Genomic DNA, 27,367 nt, shown 5'->3' with positions numbered 1-27,367 from the left:
ATATTTTATGCCTGGATACTGTACATCCTTGCATGTATACACCATAGCAGCTTTAGCATACTATTTTCAATGCACTATGATTTAGCACACACTTATTTTTTGCTTGCATACTTTTTAGAATAGATGCAAATGAGGACGCAGCCCTGAAAACTACAGAAGATCTGTTAGAGCGGGAAGGCAGATCTCCAGGATCAGCATCAAGAGCCCTTGCCGTAATCCACAAACTCTTATATCACCAAAACATACGGATGAACTCAAAGCCCCATGTAAGATATGTGAAGATTCCACTTGAAATGACGCTCGAACCATCTAAACGTTGACCTGAGAGCAAACATGACTTCGAGAGTTTCCTCTGACCTGCAGCTGCAGGAATGGGATGTTGAAGAAGCGATGGAGGTATTTGAGACCAAAGCCGTTTTTCATGGAAGACTCGGCATAGTGGATGTAGGAGGAGCCCGGAGGTCTAAAATGAAAAAGGATTATGGGATTAGGGAAAAGTTGGCTGATAAGTGACACATACATTATTCATAAGAGCTTTGCATTGTATATTTGGAGACATTTTTAACTTTAAAACAGTAATAAAAAAAACTGTTGTCAGTATGTAAGTTTTTATGTAGGTTAAAAGGCATAAAAGACATACATTCACTTAAAAATAAAAGGAATTGTTACATTTTCATTTGAATACATTTTAAAAGATTAATTAAATTGTTCATGTTTTATGCCTTTATTTGATTACAACTGTTTTGATAAATTATTATTAAATTGTTAAAGTTTTATGAATTCGATTCATTTGACATTTGATTTAATTAAACGCCAGGTCTTCAACCTTGCTCCTGGGAACCCACTGTCCAGCAAAGTTAACGACTCTAACAGTGCATTATGGGTATTCTCTAGCTGAGTGATTGAAAGATTGATAGCTGAAAAATGTATTATATAGGGCTCTACTTTAAGCATGGACTTGGACTAAGAGGGTCTATAAGCCCCAGAATAAAACTCTTCTCTAACTTAAGAAAAAAATATAAGATTATTTTGTATTCCCAAAATTTTCTTAAGAATGATCTTGAGACAGCATTTAAGAAGTATTAATATTCCTGGAAAGAATATTCTTAAAAATAATTGTAAATAATTTCTTAGTTAGGATAAACCTCCACCTGTCTTGAATCCCCAAAGGTGATGATTAATTAATTTATTGGGTTGTTTTAAAGATTCATTTCAACATAACACTAGTAAAATATAATCCATATTACTAGTACCAGGATTGTGGACGAATACTCTGAAGTGATACCGATCATTTGAGCGTATTTATATGATGCGCTCACTTTAGCTAAAAACTAGCACGGCAACACACGGATACGGGATGCATTCACTCTAGAGAGAGTGCAGGAAAGACAGAGCGCACATGAATGGAAAAGAGCACTAATTCTTGGGACAGGCTCTTTTAAAACAACTATTTTAACTTGAAAGCACATTAAAAAAAACTGCGCTGAGTGATTAACTCCCATCAAGCTGAAAAAAAATAAAATAGCACAGACAAGTGTCTGAGCACTTATGTCATGTACAGTAATCTATGCAGGGCAAAAAGATGGGTTATGAGGTGTTTTTCATTCAGCAATACCAGCCTTTCAATCAAATAACACCAAAGCCAGTCATTTTCTTCTTAAGAAAAAAATAAGATGATGTTCTTAAAATATTTGAGAACTTAATTTTTCAAGAATTGCACTTAGGAACATTCTTACAAATTTCTTAGCATTATATCTTAAGAATTTTCCTAACTTCTTTCTAAAGAAGATTTTTGTGAATCCGGCCCCTGGTTTTGAGGGTTACAGTCACCATGAAATCAAAATTTATAAAAAAAAATGTTTATGGAACATTGTAAGAAATTATTATAAATGATTTATCGATGCACATCATTATTTTTTGATTAAGTTAGCATTTCCCAGATGACCGATTGCACCTTTAATCAAAACAACTTCCCCTCCCTCATGCAGTGACATCTCTTCTATTTTCTAAAGACGAAGACAGAACAACCTGTCACTCACATGAGATCCACCAATAGCAAACCACAACCATCCGATCAATCCCAATGGACCAAATGAAGTCCCGCCCTACAGTTTTTCTTGTTTGAGAAGCCGTTTCACTCGGATATACGACACAATAGGAAACAAAAGACTATCACAACTTCCGTTTCATGCCGACTTTAATCTTATCTGCTCACCTGTTCAGACTGTTGATAAAATCTCTGATGTCATCGGGTAAGATGACCCTGTGCTCGCCCATATCCCGCTGGTTACCCAGGACACACACTGGGACGTGTGTTGGCACTTTTGGTAACTCCCTAAGGATGTAGTTGAACGTCCTGCAGTAAAGACAAGAGTCTGTGATTCATACGAAACATACACTGATGTGATTTTCTTGTGTATTGCACAATTTTATACATCATAATCTAAAAATGTGAGTTTTAACATTCAGCACGGTTTAAGATATTTTTGAACAGATTCATCAAATTATGTTATTTGCATTATTGGCCACCACTCCCAGACTTCATACCACCCACATACTGTATATGTTGGGGGGGGGTGTAGTGAAATGCCAGGATCTTATTAGCAAGCAGCATGGAAAAGCAAAGCAATAAATACATCATATTGTGTGTTCATCTTTACCGGCCTCACAGCAGCATAAATACCAAGCAGAAAAATAATCAAGGTTATTCGACCGTTTACCTGGTAAGAGATTCGGATTAAACATAAGAAGCTTAAGAAAAATCAAGATCACAGCCGACATTCATTTAGTGAGCTAAAAAAAAAAAAAAAAAAAATATATATATATATTTATATAATAATAATAATAATAATAATAATAATAATAATAAATAATAAATAAATAAATAAATAAATAAATAAATAAATAAATAAATAAATAAATAAATAAATAAATAAATAAATAAATATATATATATAAAAAAAATGCAGTTCACTATGCATTCATTTAGTGGCCTTATATTTAAATACATTTTCAATATATATCATATATAATCAATTTTAACACTATTATTATTTGAAAATGTGGAAAATAGTCACAATAAAGAAAGTGCTCTTTCCAATCAACATCAACACAAGAATGAACAATTATCTCAACAACTCAATTAGTTATTCCAATCACGCATATTTGAAGAACTGAATCAGACAGCGAGGATCTTGTTAGATCTTGTTATGCAATCCACAAAGAATGGGGCACTGATTAAATGTTGGTCTAAACACCCAAAAAGCACCTGCTGGTCACAACATTCCCAATGGTTTAAGCAAAAAAATTCAGCCCTATCAATAAAGCAGAGCCCATAGGTTTGCAAACAACGGGCACCTGTGATGGTGTGCTTGGGTCAAAAATGTAAAGACCCATTGTCAGAATGCAAGGCAGATCCAATGAGCAGAGAGATAAACAGAGTCAGAACCTTTAAGAGACACTGAGCTGCAGGTATTGGTTTCATTGCGTTCTTTGTTCCTGACTGTGGCCTCGACTCTACTGTGAAAGAGACGCTCAATGACCCGCTGCAACCCAACGCCCAAGTTCCTCCACCTGATCCTGACCCCCCGATAGCTGTCAGACCAAAAAGAGGGGCGGCAGGGGCGGGAACGGAGTGGTGGAGGGACAGGAGAAGGGTGATGGAGAATGAATGTGGGGTTTGGAGAGAGTGAATGTGGAATGTGGGGAAAAAACTGAAGGAATGGCAGATTCCTTACCACTGTTTGGTGATGTCAAACATCATGATCACGCCATTACAGTTCTTATAAACATCCAGGAACTCTGCGTCGAGAGCCATCTCGGATTCAGACTGCAACAGAGAACAAAACATCTCCGAGATTACCATGTTGTTTCCAGCTGACTGAACATTAAAATTATCTTGCAAATAGCTCACAGATTCCATCCTGAGATATTGGAAGATGTCAAATGATTAATTAGTAAATTAAATGTATTACTCAATACATTTTTAATTCAGTCAAAACAAAAGATTGAAGTATTAATCACATGGTAATTGTCTTACAAAACAGTTTAAAAGTTTGCATATTTTTAAAAAGACATTAATAGTTTTATTCAGCAAGAACACATTAAATTGACAGTAAAACATTTACAATGATACAAATGATTTCTATTTCAAATAAAAGCAGTTCTTTTGAACTAAGCAGCACAACTGTTTAAACATTGATAAGAAATGTTTCTTGAGCAGCAAATCATCATATTACAATGATTTCTGAATGATCATGTGACACTGAAGACTGGAGTAATGATGCTGAAAATGCAGCTTTGATCACAGGAATAAATTACATTTTAACATATATTCAATTAGAAAAGAGTCAATTAAAATTTGAATAATAGTTCATAATATTACTGTTTTATTGTATTTTTGATCAAATAAATACAGCCTTGATGAGCAGAAAAGACTATCAATCCCAGTGAAAACAGCAGTGAATACCTCCTGAGGTTCGTTTTCCAATTTCAGATTCTCCCCACGTCTTTTCCCTTTCCCTGCAGTAGTTGGAGAAACACAGTTATTACAATTAGTGTGGCTGCACTTCAGGAACTGTGAGTCTGAGATTCGAGAAGAGAAATATTCATCAAGAACCCACCAAAGCAGACAAACTAAAATTATGGTGTCCTCTTACGCAAGTTGCTCTGAATCTTCACATGTTTTAACAAGACTCTGTGAACACCTGACTATCTTACCTAGTCAGTCACAGCAATTCAAAAGTAAAGTATTACTCAGAAAAACAATGGGATGTTATTTTTAATTTTCATTGATGTATTTGGCAGATGCTTTTATCCAAAGCGACTTGCATTGCATTCAAAGTATACATTTTATCAGTCCATGCATTCCCTGGGAATCAAACCAATGACCTTGGCGTTGCTATTGTCAGGCTCCACTGTCATGATGACACACATTACTCAAACACACAATGATTTTTCAAAGGTTCTTTAAACATAGTAACAGTTTAGAACAATTTCATGCTTAAAAAAAAAAATAAAAAAAAAATAAATAAATATGTTTTAAGCTAAAAAAACTTTTTGTGTTAGAGTTTAGGGTTCTTTATTCTCGCCTTTTTTTTTTTTTTTTTTTTTTTAATCTGTAACTGTCAAAGAATCCATTCAAAGCCATCTCATTATTGATTTTCTGAAGCTCAACTACCCAAGACAGTCAACACACTGTCAAAGAGTACTTGATATCCTTCTTAAAATGTCTATACATTTTGGGCCCTATCTTGCACCCAGTGCAATTGACTTTGTACACCGACGCATGTCTCATTCCTATTTTGCACCCGCGCACAGCGGACTTTTCCCTCCACAGACGCACGTCGGTTAACTAAGAAATACACTTGCGCTCCCGGGGGCGGTTCAGCGCAAAGAGGAGGCGTGTTCCGGCGCAAACGTTCCCTCATGCTATTTTGCAGGTTTAGAAAACAATTCCGCCACTGACCGAAAAAAACTAGTTTAAAGTCAGTGGCGCGTTGCGCATGTTATTATATGCTGTTTTAAGGGTGCAAGCTTGGCCATAATCAATGTAGCGTGTGCACAACGCATACACTTCGATTCTCTCATCTACACAGAAGCAGCAGTTTTCATTTTTGCAAATCATACATTATTACGATAGATAGATAGATAGATAGACAGACAGTTTATTATAAAAGCATACATCTAGCTTACACATTTACCCAAATTATCATACGCTTGTTTAACCGAAGTTAATTTGGGTGTGTTTCTCCATCCCCAACGTCACTTCTCTGTGTTTTACGGCCCTGACGAGAACGTCGGTCTCCTCGGCTGTGAACCGCTCCTGGCGTGCGCCTGGCAAATCCGCCGTTATAATAGCAATCCGCCATAGAACAAGCGCGCCTGCTCTTAATGGGAATGTGAGATGACGCTCTGATTGGTTTATTTCACGTTACGCCCAAACCACACCTATGAATAATGAAGCTACTTCAGACCAACCCATTTTAGATTTGCGTCGGGCGCAAGAGTCATTTATCCCGCCGGTATAATAGCAACAGCGCCCGAGATCCGCCCACAAAGTTACTTGCGTTTTGCGCTTGATACTTGCGTTTCAGATCGATAAAATAGGGCCCTTTAACTTTCAAATTGTAACTGGTTTCCTACCAATCATGTATTTTTTTTTCCTTTAAATTTTTTAACAGAACATATACAGTATGTGCTGTTTATATAAACTTCAATAAATACACTGCATTTTGACGCATTACTTTTGAAAAAATCTAAATTACAATTTTATACTAGAGTTTTATATTAGATCTTTTTTTATCTGATGATTTAGTAGAAAGTCTCACCCCTCCTTCCCAGAAACCACTTTATTCACATTAACCCCAGTGGCACATTATTCAATAGCTTATTTCAATATTTACACATCTATAAATTGAATATAGGAAATAATTAGAGCAGACCTGGATCAACAGCAGCAGCTCCTTGTGCAAATATTTTCATGGTAACCACAGTTTGCTCCTGTAGTTAATATAGATATTGTTACTGCTAAACCCTCATAAACTCAGATGGGATCTCTTTCCAGCAGTGTAAATCTCTTCCCAATTTTTATGTATTTTTTTATGACAGTTATAACAAATTTTTAACAATACTTATACGTTTTTTTTTTATGAAAACTATGGTTACCATGGTAAAAGGTTGTACTAATTCCCAAAGTACCAGATTTACTAAACAGGGCAAATTAGCGTGAGAGCACAATCCCATAAAAGCGCAGATGTGAGTGGAAAGTTCTGCGCGCGATCTACTGACGACACACAAATTAAAGAACACAGACGCAGCCGGATCATTTCCATAATGATCAATGCAATCTACCAAGAGCAGCACATATTAGCGTTTGGTTTAAAACATGCTTTCTTTGTGCGGTAAATAATACTAGTAAATTGTCTAGCGCAAACCTTAGTAAATCACCTTTGTGAAAAGCAAGTTTTTAATGTGGTTTATATGTCTATTATGCTTTAAGACAAACCATGTCCAAATTCATAAGTCAACACCATTGCTGAGTATTTTCTCCTTAAACCTGCAGTGAAAAATAGAGTCTCAAAAACGTGGTTTGAAATCACCGGTGTTTCTTACATCACAAACTACCTTGTAACCAATCAGATCAACGTGTGGGCGGGCTTTAGCATATCATTAACTGCTGTGAAGCAGGGGAGTCTCAAGAGAAGCCAGGTTATCCCGGTATATTTTATACATTGGATACGCAACACATTATTAGCTGTTTGATAACATAGTCAAGCAAAAGGCTAATCATATTAATTACCGTAATGTGTCCGACGTTGTAGAGAGCGATACATAAAAGTTTAAAACGCATTACTATTCTGATACATCGACTTGTAGACGAGCCTGTATGAGTGAGTGGAGGCGGGGCTCATTTGCATATTCATGAATACGCGTAAACTAAATGAAGTAAGGGTGTAGAGTTACATTCAAGCTATTTTAATGCAAACATACATTTTTCTCACAGGAAAAAAGCATTAAATATGTCATTTTTGATGATCAAAGATGAGTTTTAAAAGATAAAATTGACTACGTGGAGACTTTACGTCTGAATTTTGCGTCTGAAAGGAAAACTCCCATAAATGCATATTCAATAAGGTCAGCCGCAAAAATAACCCTATCCACGCCTTTTCAGCGCTCATTTTTCACTGCATGTCTTTAGTAAATCCTGACAGTAGCTTTTTAACGCCAAAAGAGGGTTTGCGCTGGTTAGTAAATCTGGCCCTACGAGGGTAAATCGAAAACTCTGGCATATCTGAAAGTAATATTGTTGTTCAATCACAATTTAAACCACAAGCTGAAGAATCTGTTGAATTTCCACTTCATGCAATTTTAAAAGAGGGCTGTTTGCAATAATGATACTAATATTTACACCTAATATTCAGCAATATAATCAATTTGAATGCACTGAAACTATGGATGAGAACTGAACTGAGCTGGACGATGGCATCACTGTTTTTCTGCAGCGCTGCTTATAACTGAATAGAACTAATTTCCATATTCGATTAACTTTACAGTTATTGGACTGAACTGAATCAAGACTGAACTGACTTCAGCTGAACAATGACACTATTGTTTTTTTTTAGAGCTGCTTTACAGTAGAATCGAATTCTGTTTCCATCACTGATCATTATTTTCCCGTTTATCACTGTAAAGCTGCCTTGAAACAATCTGTATTGTATAAAGCGCTATAGAAAAAAAGGTTACAAGACTTGACATTGTAGAAGATGATTTAACAATTTTTTTAAAAGCTGTAAACTTTTTACATATAAATACAAAATGAAATCTATAAAATAAAATAAAATAAAAAATAAAAAACATAAAATGCCCCCTATTAAAATAAATGCAGTCTGGGAAAAAGTGGCCATCTGATTTTAATGCAAGTACATTAAAATCTAGAGTCTAAGAACAGCACAGACTACTGAAGGCAATGTCTATTCTGGGCACAGTTTTATAAAGAAGAGAGGTGAAGACCACAGCACACACACACAAACACACACACACAATGTTTAATGTTTAACTACTTGACTACTAGATCTCACCTACACCTTCTGGAAGAGGAAGCTTTTGTCCTTTAAGTATTTGCAGACCACAAAAATATAAGTAAAATACAACATTACTTCCTTTTCCTTCAAAGATAGTTGAAAACATACCACAATTTCATTAGGTTTGCACTTTTGAGTGCTAATATCTACTGTGTGAGAAAAACAATTCAGCTGACTTAATTTTACACACATTCATTTTAATGATTTGATTGAAATCATTTTCAAAGCGTTTACTTTGCACTGGAAATTAAAATGTTGCTTCAAAAGTCTCACTGCTAAACTGAATAGCTGTACAACATGAATAACTTAAGTTCAGATCTACGTCACTCGTTCCAGGGTGTTTTCTAAACACTCACCTTTGTCTACCACATCCCAGACCTCAACTTTCACCACATCATCGGTCGCTGTGAATAAGAGCAAACACAAAACACAGTCAGAAACGTAAAGTCAAGGAATATTGTAAACAGCTTCTGATACTTTCTGATAGGGTAGTCTACTTAAATTATTTTTATAAACCACTTCCCTTCATAAAAGACCACATAATCAGTGTGAACGTAGCCATTGATACTCACTTTTGTAGTTCCAGTGAATGCTGGTGACCTGGATCTCCTGCGTGGGGATGTACTCTTCCAGGAACTTTTTCCCTTGAAGTCGGTGCCAAAGTGCACTTTTACCGGTGTTCCTGTCCCCACGGATTACTATTTTCACTGAGAGAAACAAGGAGATAGGAGAACACTGATATGATATAAGAAACCCCAAATCAAACAGACCAAGTTTCAAATGAACTACCACAGGGCACTGACTGTACATGGAACTATCTGAACCAAGACAAACCTTTCACACTTACTATGTGCTAGATTTGTACTGATACAGCACATATCTACCAACATTTGATTAAAGGGGTGGTATAATGCCCTTTTCACAAGATATAAAATAAGTCTTTGATGTCCCCAGAGTGTGTATGTGAAGTTTTAGCTCAAAATACCCCACAGATATTTTTATATAGCATGTTAAAGTTGTCACTTTTTGAGGGTGAGCAAAAACGTGTCGTTTTTTGTGTCTGTCCCTTTAAATGCAAATGAGCTGATGCTCCCGGCACAGGGGGCGGAGCTTCAACATCTTGTGTCCTTTTACCTCACACACACATGCACTGGAAATTTCTAAAACCTTTAGCCTTTTATGTTCAAACCGAAGTCAGAAAGATGGAGTGACAACATGTAGACAACATTAGCCTAGTTATTGATTAGCATATTCCGTCTTCTGTCTACCACAGGGCACTGACTGTACATGGAAAGATCTGAACCAAGACAAACCTTTCACACTTACTATGTGCTAGATTTGTACTGATACAGCACATATCTACCAAAATTAGGCTTGGGTGCCGAAACCCGGTTCCAATAGGGAACCGGTTCCGACTTAAACGGTAGTAACGAGACCGAATAAGAACGAAACTTTCAGTGCCTGACTTTTTTTACCGCCCCCTATAAAACATCTCGCGGCACGAATGTTCCAATAATAAAACATCTCCAGTTAACCAGCAGAGCATTAATTTCGTTCGTTTGTTAAATAAGAGACGATCTTTTTAAATCAAGTGATCAAAGTGCTCGTTGCCGCTGCGATCAGTGGCGCTGATACACCGTTTTCTTTTGTGGCTCACGCACACCGCACCGTCTTTACTTGGACGCGCGCTTCAAAATGTTGCGGAGACTCTATTCGTTCTGGTGAAAACACAAAACATAATGCACACAAACGTGTCCCTGCTTGATATACAACCACTGATAAGCATAATTGGTTTAAAAAAAATAAAAAAAATGTACGAATGCGGATTAGAACCCAAAACCTCTGACACGCCTGACGAAAGTTCAAGTTCAGCTGCCAGTGTCGTGGTGGACATGGTAAGTCTACTGTATTTTAATGCCAACTGCAAATCTTGCATATCAAGTATGAAGTAGGCTATGTTATATGAGGCTATACTGGTTGTGTGTTAAATATTTCTGCCCAGTGTCAGATATTACTCTGTTTTAAAGTAAAAGTCATAATATGAGAAGACAAAATTTTGATCTTAACTTAAGTGTTTTAGGCTACATGCAGTAGCCTATTAAACGGCGCAATTTTTCATTTAATCAGAAATCAGAAAATCTTTAAAGATTTAAGTTAATATTGTGTCCAGTTTGGGGGGACACACACACACACACACAGAGAGAGTTTTTTTTTTTTTTTTTTTAAACTGTGTGCGGTTTTGTTTTCTTAAGTACCGGTTCAAGAACCGTTTAAAAAATACCGAGTAGGTACTGGTATCGGATAAAACCCAACCAATACCCAACCCTAGCCAAAATACCCTTTTCACAGCTGAAATGCTTGGTATCTTGAGATATCTGCGTGTCTAAAAAAAGATACCTCTACCAAGGAGAAGCGACTGGAAAAATAGGCCAGTAGGTGGGTGATCGTGTATCATTCATGCATTTTTTATTAACACAGAGCTGCGGAAACAGCACAACGAGTATTCAAAGCGAGATCAGTGAAGAACCGCCGACTGGCTCACTGATGCAGCATCACATGTCAAAACACGTCTACACAACATCTACACACCAGTACGAGGGATTCAGTTACGCCTGTGCATTTAAGACAGAGTGGGCTCTTGATCTTCAACATTGACAATTGTTATGATGTCTCAAATTTTCCCATGGACGGATCTTTAACTTTGTGTTTAATAATTGTGCTAATTGTGATTGAAATAACTATGACAGAAAATAAAGCCTATTTAAATTTTTTGCATTAACATTATTTCATGGCATTGACAATTAAACATTTTCAAATCCAAATTCACAGTATTGTAATGCAAAAAAATTAAAATAAAATAAAAATCTCATTAAAATGCACTGAATGACATTTTACCTTGGATTCTCATTGGATTTCCATTACTATAAAGTTTTTATTTTACTAGAATCAGCATAAATTGGAAGCAGTGCAGAAAAACTAGTCTATGACTAGCATGAATACGTCAATTTAAATAATATACTGTATATATTTTTCACATTATGTTTTTTTTTTCTTTGATATGGTGGCATAACGCATCAGATGCGTTTCATTGTTATGACAATGTCACAATGAAACACTTTTATGAGTCCAAAAAAAGCTTTCTGAAACTAAAATATTTTAATACATAATCTTTTTACATTTCAGATTTTTTAATTTATCAATTTTAATGATTTAGGGATGAAATATTACAGGCAAATTTTTTTTGTCCCTAAAAATAAGCATATCAAATTAAACATGTCTCACAAATTTCAATTTGTTTTTAATTTGTCAACAAACTTTAACATAGCAAGTACTGCCGTGTTCAAAGTGGATAAGTGAGTCAAATGTTTCTATCTACGGTAATAATGTTCCCCACTTTACATGATCGGTTAAGGTATTAACTTCATGTTTTGATTAATTGATTTAAAAAAATACAATTATAATAGTTTTAAATGATCTTAGAATAAGTGACACAAGGTATTTCTCCTGTTTTAGGAAATGTTTGTTGTTTGTAAATTATGTTTTTGTTTCTTTTTCATATAAACCTACGTGTCTGAAATAAAGAGTTCAACAGTGTAATACTTTAGACAAACCACAAGGGAAAAACTCACTCTACTACAAGCCCAAAATAAAATAATGGATGTCTTTAACACAATCGAAAACTTTTTATGAATGGCTCTACTCAACTAAAATAAGATTAATCATGAAGCTCTTACTGTTATATTGTACACCCTTGGCGAAGCGTCTCTGTAGACTCTGGTTCATGGATTGCAGGCCTGCAGGAATATTTCTATCCCTGAGCTGCCCTGCTTCAGAGCCCACTAGCTTCTTCAGAGCGGTAAACATCTCGAGCAAAGGCTCTTCAACAGTCCAAGAATACTAAAAACGGGTCTTCAGGGAAACACTCGCTGCAGCGTCAAAGATCGAAGACTTCTAACTTTCTTAAGCAAACATACTGACTGGCAGGTATGACGTGGTCTAAAGGTCAAAAGTGGAGTCCGTCTACAATATACTGAGATCCTGAAGAAGGTTATTATGGTGCCAAATCCAGTCAGCTGATGGTGACTTTCTATTTCAACAGTTTACAATCCTAAAATGCGCCATTTTAGCTACTGTAACTGTTGTGATGATGTCGGTCCATCCTGGTCTACTGGCATCACCTGTGGGCAAAACATAAATTTCGGTCAAGATCATAAAAATTTGACATTTCATTCATAACATTCAAGTCATTTACATTTTCTTTCTTTCTTTCGAGGAGCACAAAAGGAGACGTTTAGCCATATGTTTACATCGTTCTTTTCAACATAATGAAAGCACAGTGACCAAAAAGGACACAAAGAGCAACATATAAGTAGTCTAGATTAATTCGCTAAGTCTTCCATAGCCATAAATTACGTTTGTGTGAAAATTGGACCACAATTTAAGTTACTTGAATGGAAAAGAGCAGCGGAAGAGTTAATTGATAACAGACTTTTGGGTGAACAAACTTGAGCCAAACTAACCTACTAAAAGAATTAGAAACTGCTTTTACCAGCAGAAACGACATTACGTAATAATATTTTATGTTTCAGATAACTGATAGGTATTATTTTTAATTACAGTTTTATTTAAAATGCATTTAATATCTATCTATCTATCTATCTATCTATCTATCTATCTATCTATCTATATATATATATATATGTATATATATATATTCACAAGCAGAAAACAAAGTATTATGGCATCATATTTTACATATTTTACCAGCAGAAACGACATTACGTAATAATATTTTGTGTCTCGGATAACTAAGAAGCATAATTTTTAATTACAGTTTTATTTAAAATGCGCATATATATATATATATATATATATATATATTATACATACACACACACAAGCAAGCAGAAAACAAAGTATTATGGCATCATATTTTACATTTACATCATATTATAACAAACTAACTTACTAAAAGAATTAGAAACTGCTTTTTACCAGCAGAAACGACATTACGTAATAATATTTTGTGTCTTGGATAAATGAGAAGCATAATTTTTAATTACAGTTTTATTTAAAATGCATATATATATATATATATATATATATATATATATATTACACATACACACACACACACACAAGCAAGCAGAAAACAAAGTATTATGGCATCATATTTTACATTTACATCATATTATAACAAACTAACTTACTAAAAGAATTAGAAACTGCTTTTTACCAGCAGAAACGACATTACGTAATAATATTTTGTGTCTTGGATAAATGAGAAGCATAATTTTTAATTACAGTTTTATTTAAAATGCATATATATATATATATATATATATATATATATATATATTACACATACACACACACACACAAGCAAGCAGAAAACAAAGTATTATGGCATCATATTTTACATTTACATCATATTATAACAAACTAACTTACTAAAAGAATTAGAAACTGCTTTTTACCAGCAGAAACGACATTACGTAATAATATTTTACATTTACATCATATTATAACATCAAAAGCAACATAAACATCATCACAACTTCAGATTAAGACAGATGCAGCAGACACATGATTTAATTCCGACTGCAACAAAAAGTGTACATGTAAACATTGCTATATAGAGTCTATTAGTTGTTTATCTTATTATAGTTAACATTCTCACAAAATCAATATCACATTATGTAACGGCGTTACGTAACGTTAATCAGGATACAAAAATCTGGTAACTAGTTACGTCAAAAAAACCCCCAAGTAAACAGATTATATCTACATTTTGTAAAAAACAATACTTTATACACAACATTCTACTATAAAGTCTATACCCAAACAAGCACCATCCAAAAGCATTCAGTCGTACTAATCTAAGCACACGTAATATCTCTCTCACCTGTCCGTGGATAAAACCGCTGTAAGAAAGCTGTCAGTTTTACCACAATCTCAGAGTGGACCAGCTGTTAAATGTTCTTTTGCAGTCAGTCAGCAGAGGTTTATATTCACTCTGTAAGCTGTTAAATCCCGCTGAAGCTCTGACAGGGAAGTGTGAATACTGTCCCTGTGAAGGCTCTCATTGATACCTGTGTGTGTTTAGTGAGGTGAATTATTTGCGCTCGTCTGTTTTTAACGGCCATCAGCTTCACAGCTAAAGCGACGTGTCAATTACAGCACAAACACAACGGCAACGTTTCATTGTAATTCAGAGCCGTTTTACTTTGAACAAACTCATTACCTTGCTCACGGTCTTCGCCTGCGATATTTCAGTCGCATTCTGCTGTCGGCTGAAGTTCACGATAGCCCATTTTCTGTGTTGAAGGAAAACATTTCCTTAGCATCCCTCTCTCATCCCTCTATCAGCTGTGGAATGCCGTGAGGAGCGCGCGTCGTGTGCGCGCTTGTGCTGCAGCTCCTCTAGCGGTAGGATGATGATTTGCGTCACTGTTGTGCTGAACGCCTCTAGTGGTGGTGTTGCGTAACAGCAGCACTTTAGCGCCTCTAGTGGTGGTGTTATGAAACAGCAGCGCTTTAGCGCCTCTAGTGGTAGAATGGAATCTATTATGTATGTACAGTACAGTGTATGTCCAAATCTAATCCAAACATACAACTGGCCGAGAACAGTATATTGCTATTATTAACACCTCCCAGATAAACAGTAATCTAAACAACAATAAGAGCATCTTAGAAAAAAATGTACCCCTCCCAAAATTAATTTTCAGAGGACAAAATAAAATAAACGAAAATGAAATAACAAAATAAACCCTAATTAATAATCGTGAGAAAGTTAGGATATATATATGTGTGTGTGTGTGTGTAATTCTTCGCTATTTTTTATTTACCTTTATTTTTAAATATGATGCTGTTCAGAGTCTGTACAATAGTAATCAATATGCATATTATACATTTGTATTAATATTAGGCATATGTATTTATATTATATACCGACCAAAATGAAATAAACCCAAATAAATCCAAAATAAATAAATGAATAAGTTAAATATGATAAATGAAATAATTAGACAGACAGACAGACAGACAGACAGACAGACAGATAGATAGATAGATAGATAGATAGATAGATAGATAGATAGATAGATAGATAGATAGATAGATAGATAGATAGATAGATAGATAGATAGATAATGGATGGTGCATAATGTAGTGTAATTGTGATGTGTTCATAGTGATTATAACTGTAGATTATTAACTGTAAAGCGTCTTTGATTGTCTAGAAAAGCGCTATAAAAATAAATGTATTATTATGAATAATAATAATAATAATATAATAATATTATTATTAATAATTATATTAATAATATGTATATGTATTATTATAATAACAATCACTATGAATACATCACAATTACACTACATTATGCACCCAACAAAAAACAATGATACAAATAAAAAAATATGAATACATTTAAATGGATATGATGTATTTACAAGTAATCCGGTTTTGTTATTTTTTTATTTTTTTACCACGATAGACACAGTCCTGAAAAAAAGAAAACTGCTTTAGAAATCCAAAAGCCCAGTGCACGCTCACATTATGACGTAATCCTGTGAAAGAGCACGCGCTCTTCTCAACAATGTCGACCACCAAAACACAGCAGCCGCGCCGCGCGCCTCGATCCGTCAAAGCGCGAGCACAACCGAGCAAATGAAAGCGAAATCTCATCGCGGTGCGGTAAGTGCGTCGCTCTCATAATCAGTTCTTTGATTCTTATTTTATTGCATGCATGTTTATTGTCAGGCTCAACATATCCCTACATGTAAAAGAGGCGTGGCGGTACAGAACGGACGCAACAACCATTCGAAAGATGTTGCATTTGCTTAGCAACAGAGGAAAAGATGAGATTTGCAATTGTCAGCTGACTGTATGATGTGTATATCGACGGGCTGCATGGTCGATATCTGATAAAAGTGCTTTCAGATATGCATGAAAGGTTCTAGTGTGTGTTTTATGGGAATGTTTACACCACTCTACACTATTATACATCATCTGTGTGGTCTGGATGTCTGTAAGGAAACACGCACGTATTCAAGCAAAACTGAAACAGAAACAAAGAGATTGGGATTCACATTAAGAGACCTGCTGTGCATGCTTAGGTTTATTAATGCTTATCTAATTACTTTAGAGAGAGTCTTTCCATTTCACCCTGTAAAGCATAACAATCTTATCAAACGCATTCAATTGTCGCCCACTAATGCACAAATAATCATTTATTAATTTGTACGTAATATGTTTGCAAACAGCAAGAAGGCTCTAAATATGTCACTAAAAGCGTATTAGACAGCACAATATGTTATAAGTAATGCTACATTTTGCATGTCAGTGCTTATTATTCTTTAAAGTAAGATTACTTGATAAATGGCTAGGAATATGATGATGTACAACATTGCAACAGTTCATGATATTGAACTGATATTGTTTATTTCATGACTTTATTATCTCACTGATCGCATGGCTACTCACCAAATAAATAAATACACGGACATAAAACATTGATTTAAAAATTTGGATTATGTTGATATGATACAAGCATTCCAGAGAGCTGTGTTATAAACGTTGGTTACTCTTTATGGGAACACTTTATTTTACAGTGTCTTTGTTACACGTTACATATGTGACCCTGGATGACAAAACCAGTCTTAAGTAGCACGGGTATATTTGTGGCAATAGCCAACAAAACATTGAATGGGTCAAAATTATCGATTTTTCTTTTATGCCAAAAATCATTAGGATATTAAGTAAAGGTCATGTTCCATGAAGAAAGTTTGTAAATTTCCCACCATAAATATCTAAAAAATATATTTTTGTGAGTGGATGCAGCACAATCGCGAATAGAAATGGACAACTTTAAAGGAGATTTTCTCAATATTTCGATTTTTCTGCACCCTCAGATTCCAGATTTTCAAATAGTTGTATCTCGGCCAAATATTGTCCTATCCAAACAAACCATACATCAGTGGAAAGATTATGTGTTCAGCTTTCAGATGATGTATAAATCTCAATTTTAATAAAATTACCCATAAGACTGGTTTTGTGGTCCAGGGTCACATATAGTTACTGTAGTAATAACTATAAATGATGCATAATTACATGCAACCAACCCCTTTTCCTAACCCTAACCCTATAGAAAGTGCATTTAGTTCATTAACATTAAATGTATAATTACACTGTAACAAGGACACCTTAAAATAAAGTGCAACCCTCTTTATTTTAATGTCTTTTTTACACTGTCTGTAATAATACATGTACTTACTATAGGGTTTGGTTTGGTTTATGGCTAGTTGAGTATATTTATGCATAATTTCTAGGTATTATAACTATAGTAACTACATGTAACAATGACACAGTAAAATAAAGTGTTACAGTACCTAATCTTTTTTTGGAGACGGAATAGAAAGTCACTGTTGTCATATATATATATATATATTTGAAGGTAGTGTTCAGCCCTTATGGATTGTCTCTTGTTTAGACCAGGAACGTTTAGAGCGGGATATGGCTGCTCAAGAACCCTCTCCCCCGTCCTCCATGGAGAACAACAAGCCAGGGTTCCCAAAGAAGATCCTGGCCAACAAACTTGAAGACAAACATTTATGCAACTGCTGTCAGAACATTTTGAGAAGGCCGTTCCAAGCTCAGTGCGGTCATCGCTTTTGTTCTTACTGCTTCAACCGGACTGTTGGGTAATCCAGCCTGCTGATCTAAAACAGATGCTGATCAATCCAGTTCTGACAAATAAATCTATCTAACATCATATTAATGACATTCATTTTTGTGAAAACTACAAAATACACTGCTGGTCAAAAGTTTGATAAGACTTTTTGTAACTTATTTTGGAATTATAGATATGCTATATTATATGCTGATTTGCTGCTCAAGAAACATTTCTGATTAACATCAATGTTGAAAACTTGCAGCTTAATATTTTTGCAGAAACCGTGGGACATTTTAGTTTTCTGGATTCTTTGATGAATACAAAGTAAAAAAATCTTTTGTAACATTATAAATATGTTTACTTTGATCAATTTAACGAGTCCTCTCTGAAAAATAATCATAATAATAATTCCTTTAAAAAACTTTTTACCTACTACAAACTTTTGAACAATAGTGTAATTTTGAGGTATAAAAGTGATTTTTTTTTTGTATTAAATATTTTTTTCTTCTGCAGTCTAAAGTTCGGTCTTTGAATTTAAATTATTATCTGTTTTATCTTTAAGTTGTTAGTTAAATTACCTACCAGTCACCTGATATGCTTTTCCAATAGCAGCATCTACAGAATGTATTGTTCAATATCGACATAAGCTATAGAAATCAATTACAATAACTGAGATAAGTAATTTAGTGCTCTTATACGTTTAATTGTATAAATACATTTTAACACAATTTTTACTCAGAATTCACAAGCAATATTTGAAAATAGAAATGAACCGATGCCAAAAACACTGATGTCAAAATAGCAAACCGTGTCTCGCTTTGCCGTTTTAGATCTGGACCACAGAAATGTAATGCCTGTATCAAGGAGGACATCTTCGAAGAGCCCACGTCAATCCTCAAACAAGGCTGCGTAAGCACAATGCTTTGCTTAATGTGAAATATCAAGAGTTATGAACACTTTTAAAATGACTTACTGCCAGACATTCATTGCACATTCCCTGTGTTTTCCTGCAGGCGTTTCCCGACAATGCTGCCAGAAGAGAAGTTGAAAATCTTCCAGCTGTGTGCATCAACGAGGGCTGCGCCTGGAAAGGCAGTATTAAAGATTATGAGGTTGTGTGTTCATTAACATTAGCTTTATTTAAATAAAGTCTTTCAACACTTAAATGCACACAGTTTCTCATTTGGTAACTTGTTGTCATAACTCTGTTTTTGTTGTAGTTGAGCCATGAGGGGAAGTGTGAGTTCATGATTCTGTCCTGTCCCTTGTGCAAGGAGCTCATTAGATTTAACGAACAGGAACGTCATAATGAGCGCGTGTGTCCTGAGAGAACGCTAAACTGCAAATACTGTAAAGAACCATTTCACTTCAAAAACATCAAGGTAAGTGAGTGGTCTAAGAAAAGATGTGATGTGTTTGAGAGGTGAAAAGAGATTTTAATGTTACAAAATAATGTTTTCGCAGGCCCATGATGAGATCTGCCCCAAATATCCTATGATTTGTGAAGGATGTGCGAAGAAGAAAATCCCCAGGGAAAAGGTGCGGTGATTAAAAACATTGATCCAAGTCGCATTGAACGTGAACACTGGTCTTCAGTAACACTCATTATTGACTTCTTTAAGAAAACAGAACTTTACTCTTTTTTTTTTTAGTATGTTGACCACATCAAGTTCTGCAGCAAATTCAGGACTCCGTGCAGATATCATGTGGTTGGCTGTGACATGTCAGTAAGTACAGTTTTTTATATCGTAGCATTCAACCAGACCAAGAACTGAGTTCATGAAATGGCAGTCAATGCCTTTGCTTCTGTCTGTTTTTCTTGGGAATGTTGCAAATTTGTACTGTAACTTCATTTGCTCAGCGTTTGTCCAAGAGCACTTCTGAAAACAAGTTTCCAAACTAAACATCATCAATCGCAGTCAAAAAGACGGTCATGACCTGTTCTTTTCTTTTTCTCTATCCCAAAACCTCAATGTACAACGTAATGTACATACAATGTACATAAAATGCAATACGTGTGTAGAGTAGAGTTGAAAAATATACATAAAATATACAATGTTCAGAAAATATCAATGGAATAGTAATAACTAAATCTGCTATGTGTGAGAATAGACTATTATGAATAAAAAATAACTGATAAATTGTTAGTCGATGAAAAACTTCAACTTCAAACTTAAATGTCTTGGCAGCTAACTGAAATAAAATAAGTTAAAGTTGAAGTACTAAAATTACTAGAACTAAAACTGAAATAAAAATAAATAGAAATATAAAAAAGTAATATTAAAATGACTCAAGCACATGAAAAAAAAAAAAAAAAAAAAAATAACAAGTAATTTAAATTATTAATAAATACTAAAAATAACACTGAAGGGGAGTTCATATCAGGGGCGCGGGAAGTACGGGTCATGTTTTCACAGCTATAAACGCAACGCAAATTTTATAAAGAAATCAATACATTTTAAATCAGAAAACCTTCAGTAAGGAATTTAACTGTTTATTGTAAGTGGACTGCAAACCATTCTCTTATTAAACTCTTTTAATCTTGCATAGTTTACTTTCTCAAAACGGGATTAGTCTATTATTTCATTCTTCTTGGATATTGATTGGCGCGCACCAGGGACTGAAATTAACGGGGGCTTGTGCCATCAGAATTAATAAAAATGCTCCCCAAAATTAAGTTAAGGGTAAAAATGCCCCAATAAATGAGTTCCTGATTTCTATATTTATAGCGATATAGGTAAACAACAAGACACAAGCAAGAGTGCTTTTTGTCCCAGAAAAGCATATTTAAAATGTGATATTGATATTATAGAACAGATAAATAAACAAGCAGTTAATATTAATGTTCATTAATTAAAATAAAGCTCAAATAAAATTAAATATTGCATGAAAAGCTTCAACTTAAAAAAATTAAGTTGGCAACTAAAAAATTTGAAGTACTAAAAAAGTTGAAACCTTTATATTTTCTAAAGAATATGTGAGCTGTGCAGAACTCTCCACACAATGGAGGAATAATTCATGTCTATAGCATAAACGGGATGTTAGACGCTTAAGTTTAACCCCGTTGATTTCCCTCTGAGGTGGAGAAGGAGAAGATCCACGATCACGAGCGTGCCTGTGCTCACGAACATCTAAACCTGCTGCTGCACTACATCATGGGCATGAAGGTCAGTCTGGAGGGCCTGCAGCCACAAAGCCTGGAGCTGGCGGGTCACAAAGCTCACGAGCTTCACCAGGCGCTCCGGGACCTGGAAGCCAGAGTGAGTCAGCTGAGCGCCATCCCCGTGCAGGGGGTTCCCTCCTCTTCGTCCTCCTCCTCGTCCTCCTCCTCGTGTGCCGTCGTCGCTCCTCCACCTCCTCTGCCCACGTCCTTCACGCCTCTGCCCAGCTCGGTCGGCGCCGCCCTGGAACTACAGCTCCACAGCGAGAAGACCAAGGTGGCAGATCTGGGCCGCCGCTGCCAGGACCTGGAGGTGAAGGCGGGGACGTTTGAAGATGTGGTGTGTGTGCTGAATCGAGAAGTAGAGCGCTTCGCAACCACCATGGAGGCCAGCAACCGACAACACAGACTCGATCAGGACAAAATCGAGGCTCTTAGCAACAAGGTGTGCTGCCTAAAAATACATCAATTTAAGCTTTAACCCTGTAAAGCCTGGCTTATGAAATAAGAATCTTTTGTTTTTGAAATGGAAAAGTTGGGTCTTAGCAGTCATGCCAATAATATAAGATGATATTTAAATGCTTAGTTTTATGATCAAAGCTCTCTAGTTTGAAATTGTTCGGGGGCGAAAAAACATAATGCAATGATGATTAATAAACGTTCCTCAAAATGTTTATGGTATTCCAAAGCTTCCAAAATAAATAAATTCATACATATATTTTTATAAATTAGTATTTATACTTTTATTTCCTTATTTATGTATAATTGCATTTTTCCACATTTATTTATGTATGTATTTATGTCTACTTTTATTTTTCAAATCTATTTATTTACATTTATTTATTTCTTCATTTATTTATCCATATGGTTATGAGGGGGGGCATGTTTAACCTCAGACATAGATCATTTTGTAGACATAAATAAATATATACATGAATAAATCTGGAAATAAATAAATGTGGAAAAAATACAATTAAACATGAATAAGAAAATAAAAGTATAATATTTATTTTTGTTATTTTACATTTATTCGTATATTTATTTATTTATATATTTATTATTTTTGGCAGCTTTATAATTCCATACATATTTGACATTCATATAAAAAAAAGAAAATTCTAATAAATGATGTATGAATAATCAACTAAACCAATGTTGCTTGAGTAATTGTTCATCTTGAAATATTACTAACAATATAAAAGTTATTCATATGTTATTCTTATGTTCTTACGTTTACTTAAATCAGTAAAGATTTCACAGCATGGACATTTTTACAATTATACTAAAAGGCCTTTTACTTGCTAAAAACTTATAAACTATCAATCAGACAACAGAAGGCATGACGTAGATTGTGTGCAACACAAATGTTTGATCATGTTGATAATTCATATTTCAAATATGACACATTAGGCTTAATATTGTCAGTATAAATCTTGTGAGAATCATTAATGATCAAAATGTTTGCTCTGTATTTCTCCATTCCGTCTCTGTTCATCTCATAGGTTCGTCAGCTGGAACGGCAGGTGGGTGTTAAAGACCTGACTGTTTCTGAAATGGAGGGCAGACTACGGGATATGTCCGCAACCACGTTTGATGGCGTCTTCATCTGGCGGATATCAGATATTACTAAAAAGAGACAAGATGCCATTGCTGGACGGGCGCCTGCCATGTTTTCACCTGGTAAAAAAAAAACATATGAATCAGAATAGATAAAGTAATTTCCTTAGAAGTGAGTCAGTGTTTTTTTACATATATTTTGACTTACATGCTCCTCGGTCCTGTTTAGCATTTTACACAAGCAAGTACGGCTATAAGATGTGCCTGCGCATTTACCTGAACGGGGACGGGACGGGTCGTGGAACTCACCTCTCGCTGTTTTTTGTGGTCATGAGAGGAATGAACGACGCGCTGCTCAAATGGCCCTTCAACCAGAAGGTACGTCACCTGTTCGTTCACTGCATGTCTTCAGACTAATGCTATTGCACTCATGAAAGTTATTTAAAACTTAAAGTGATCATAGAAATGTTTGGTAACACTTTACAATAAGGTTTCATTAGTCAACTACTTTAGTTAACAACATGAACTAATAATTAACAACACTTCTACAGAATTTATTAATCTTAATTATTTTTAATTTCAGCATTTACCAATACATTGTTAAAATGTTGAATTTGTTAACATTAGTTCGTGATCTGTGAACTAACATGAACAAACAATGAACAGCTGGATTTTTATTAACTAACATTAACAAAGATTCATAAATATTGTAACAAATGTATTGCTCATTGTTAGTTCATGTTAGTTAATGCATCTACCAAATATTTTTATCAATATATATTTTTGCAAAGAAATTAGGTTTTAAGTGTATGTTAATATTGCATAAAAGTTTTTGCAATTTATATACAATACAGAAGATACAATACTAACAGATGTAATTAAACATAACCTAGAATACTTTTTAAAACAGATTTACATATTTCCAGCTAAACAAAGTGTCACGATTAGATCCAAGGAAGACAGAGATCATTGAAAAGTAACAGGTTTGTTTAATAAGTAACTCGGAACACAACCAACAGGCGAGACAGCGTGCAACGCACAAACAATACCGGACACTAGACAGAACACAGGCAGGAACTTAAATACACAGGGATGATTAACATAAACACTAGCAGCTGTGATGAATGTGATTAGTGTCCATGGTGACAGATCAGTGGCGGGAAACACATGTGCGGAATGAAAACAAACTAAAAGTCTATGACCTGAATATAACTGAACATAATGGTGACACAAGGTAAATTAAGCTTGAAATATATGTTAATAGTTCAATTTGTTTTTGTTAAATAAACAAAAATTCATAAAAATAAACTGTAATATATATATATGAAGACTTCAGATGCAAAAGCCTCTAAGTGCCATCTGAAATTTTCTTCTAGAATGATCATTTTTATCAAGCTCGTATATTTAGGTTCAGTAATTTCACTTTAATGACAATTAATAGGTCATTTTCATTGCCATTAAAGTGAAATAATTGAACATAAACATACAAGCTAGATAAAAATGATCATTCTAGAAGAAAATTTCAGATGGCACTTAGAGGCTTTTGCATCTGAAGTCTTCATATATGTGTGTTAATGTATGTTTATATAACAAAAAATGAAAGTATGACTAAAATATTAGCCTTTTTTACAAATTGAGGTGAATATAGAAATGTTTTTTGTGAATAAATTCGCATTTAAATATTAATATCATATAAATAATAATAATGCACACTATATATATGTGTGTGTGTGTGTGTGTGTATATATATATATATATATGTGTGTGTGTATATAATAAAATAATATATATAATACAGAAGACTGTATATAAGATATTATATATATATATATACATAAAATAATGATATTAATTATATTTGTAAATTTAAATACATATCAAATAATATATAATACAGAAGACACATGTATGTCTTCTGTATTATATATTATTTGATATGTTTTTAAATATTACAAATATGATTATTTTCTGTGAAAAATAAAATGAACAAAATGAAAAATGAATGAATATTTTCACAGCCTGAACCACAGTACCTGTAAAAGCATTGCTATGTGTTTTGTGAGCTGAATCTGGCCGCGCTCTTCCAGGTCACACTGATGCTGCTGGACCAGAGCAACAGAGAGCACATCATTGATGCGTTCCGTCCCGACATCACTTCCTCCTCATTCCAGAGGCCCGTCAGCGAGATGAACATCGCCAGCGGCTGCCCGCTTTTCTGTCCGCTGTCCAAGCTGGAGGGCAAGAACTCGTACATACGGGACGACACCATCTTCATCAAAGCCATCGTGGACCTCACTGGCCTTTAGGTTTTCAGGAGCTGCTTCACCACAGCAGGAGCTTTATTCCATGACGTCTGTTTGGACACGTTTCCCTGCATGCGTTAAGCCGTCACAAGCGTTGCACTGCTGCACAGTTCCAGAAAGGGTCAGTAGAGCTCTATAACAGGAAAAAGGGTTGTGAAACACTGGAATTGAACGTGAAGTCCGGTCCAGTTACGTAGTGCAGATCACAATTCAAAACTTAAGTTCTTCAGCACAGCGCAGGCTTTTTTTCAATCATGGTAAAATGCATTGAACTATTAATGGTAGTTGAATGCATCATCACATTAGAGGATATATTTAATAAACAAACAGGCTGATTAGCATTTTACAAATTGCGGTTTGCATGATGAAGACTATGAAATGTGTTCAGACCTTTTTTGTTTTTCATTGGCAAGTAGCTAAGCTGTTTTTGAGGGCGAAGGGGTTTTTAATTGTCATACAATAAGTATAGTGAGGGTCATGATCGTGGATTTCATTTAATCGGTGTTTGGCTACATCTGTGGAAGATAGTTTGAAGTTTAAAGGTTAAATCTTAGCGTAGGTGTCTGTGAAATGGTCCTGAGCAGGAGCGAAGATTGAAGTTATTGCGTTGCATTTTGTATATTTTTAAGAAACTACGAGTCTTGTTATTACTTTTGTAAATAGGAATATTTATACAGTTTACTTGGTACATCGGAGCTTGAGTTTATAGTGTTTGCCGGCTTCATGGAGTGCAAGTTTGTATTTTATTCCTTTTAAATTGTTCTCACTGCCAAATGACGTACGAGGCAGTTTCTGTATTTTCTAGGCTAAATTTAAGCTCTTGAGATGTTTACACAGGACCAAGCTTTTGCTATACAATTGTCTTTTATATTCGGCACTGGGGGTATGACCACGCGTTAACCAGAATCCACTGATTTTAAACCAGTTATGACAACTATTGAAACTTCTCTGTGCATGGGAGGCCTCAATCTGCAAATGCACATGATATTTATCACAGACAGTTTTCTCATCCAGTGAGTGACGACACCACTGCAGACATACTTTAGAGATAAATGAAATAAATATTAAACGTAATGATTATTTTATACGATACACTGCTTCTATTCTTAAAAATACAAGCAGATATCTATATATTCATACTATATAAGCAATCGATATGTATCTTTATATATAACCATAAACTCTCAAAGCGAGTGATCTTTATACAGGAAATGTATATACAGTTTACATCTATTTTATTATATTTAATGCATATTATTTATATAGCTGTACATGTGCAGTCATGGTGGTTTAAAACTAATTTTAACTTCTTCTTAGTAAATTGTCAGAAATACAAATTAATTTGTACATGCGATGCCTTGTGATAACTTGAATCCGATCACTTGATACAATCTTCAAACAGAAATATCTGAAAGCTGAGGATATAAACTGCAATACTGAGAAAGCTCAACTTTAGGGCATTTATTAAAAGGGACAAAAATAGATGGACATTAAAGACCAGACATTAAAAAAAAAGATATGTTATACTGTGTTTCTGTGACATTATTTGTGCCAAATATCCATAGTGAAGTGCTGTTAGAGTTAATAGATAATGATATGTCCTTTAATGAAAACTGACTGAATGTATGTCAAACTCAAAATGTGCAATTTTATAAAAACTAAAACTTAATGTATACTGTATTATTTTCCCTTTCCCTTTTAAATTGAAATTTGTGACAAGTGAAATTTCTAGCAATTTTTTTTTTTTTTTACTATATTACAATGCTAATGATATACCCCCAAATTTGTAAAATGCTAGATTAAAGGTAAAAAGTTTAGAAAATGTTGCGCATACCAAAAATGTAGCCACAATTATTAATGCCACATTTTCATTTAAAAGTTGATCCTGACAGCTCACAATAATTTACTTGTTAGAAAGTCGAACGACGTTTTTCCTGTACCCATTTCTTTTTTAATTTTATCCTAGTATGTTTCTATGTATGATGCAAAAATTGTTATAAAACATTCACATTTCACAAACCTTGATTGTGGCTGTTGTTGATATTTGAAAGTCCCAAACGTCATGGTCTGCTTAGTCGCATGGTATTA

At 34.7% G+C, this 27,367-nt stretch overlaps 2 protein-coding genes across 3 annotated transcripts in view; one reads left to right on the top strand and one right to left on the bottom strand.

The window, feature by feature from the left end:
- rabl6a (RAB, member RAS oncogene family-like 6a) overlaps window positions 1–15,010 on the bottom strand; it is a 34,161-nt gene extending 19,151 nt beyond the window's left edge. Inside the window, exons 1-8 of one of the 2 annotated variants that reach the window (XM_084413638.1) lie at window positions 14,827–15,010; window positions 12,317–12,760; window positions 9,155–9,289; window positions 8,939–8,986; window positions 4,469–4,521; window positions 3,738–3,829; window positions 2,216–2,356; window positions 358–463 (exon numbers count right to left, since the gene is read on the bottom strand). In XM_084413638.1, the coding sequence (XP_084269764.1) occupies window positions 358–463; window positions 2,216–2,356; window positions 3,738–3,829; window positions 4,469–4,521; window positions 8,939–8,986; window positions 9,155–9,289; window positions 12,317–12,446 (705 nt within the window). In that variant the 5' untranslated portion in view covers window positions 12,447–12,760; window positions 14,827–15,010. Of the gene's footprint in view, window positions 1–357; window positions 464–2,215; window positions 2,357–3,737; window positions 3,830–4,468; window positions 4,526–8,938; window positions 8,987–9,154; window positions 9,290–12,316; window positions 12,761–14,826 lie in introns of both variants that reach the window. The other variant, XM_084413637.1, reaches the window with a different exon arrangement.
- A 1,157-nt stretch (window positions 15,011–16,167) lies between these two features.
- LOC311293132 (TNF receptor-associated factor 2) lies at window positions 16,168–27,289 on the top strand. The gene is given in 13 exon segments (XM_084413178.1): window positions 16,168–16,281; window positions 18,077–18,287; window positions 19,090–19,168; window positions 19,273–19,371; window positions 19,480–19,641; window positions 19,724–19,798; window positions 19,912–19,986; window positions 21,340–21,551; window positions 21,553–21,601; window positions 21,604–21,864; window positions 22,922–23,099; window positions 23,206–23,354; window positions 25,064–27,289. Coding segments are annotated over 12 exon segments (1,746 nt in total). The 5' UTR covers window positions 16,168–16,281; window positions 18,077–18,099; the 3' UTR covers window positions 25,283–27,289.
- Window positions 27,290–27,367: the final 78 nt, after the last annotated feature.

The sequence above is a fragment of the Rutilus rutilus genome, assembly GCF_951802725.1.
Source record: "Rutilus rutilus genome assembly, chromosome: 7".
Classification (NCBI taxonomy): domain Eukaryota; kingdom Metazoa; phylum Chordata; class Actinopteri; order Cypriniformes; family Leuciscidae; genus Rutilus; species Rutilus rutilus.
Note: the sequence above shows the minus strand (reverse complement) of the source record. Positions and strands in the feature narration are given on the sequence as shown.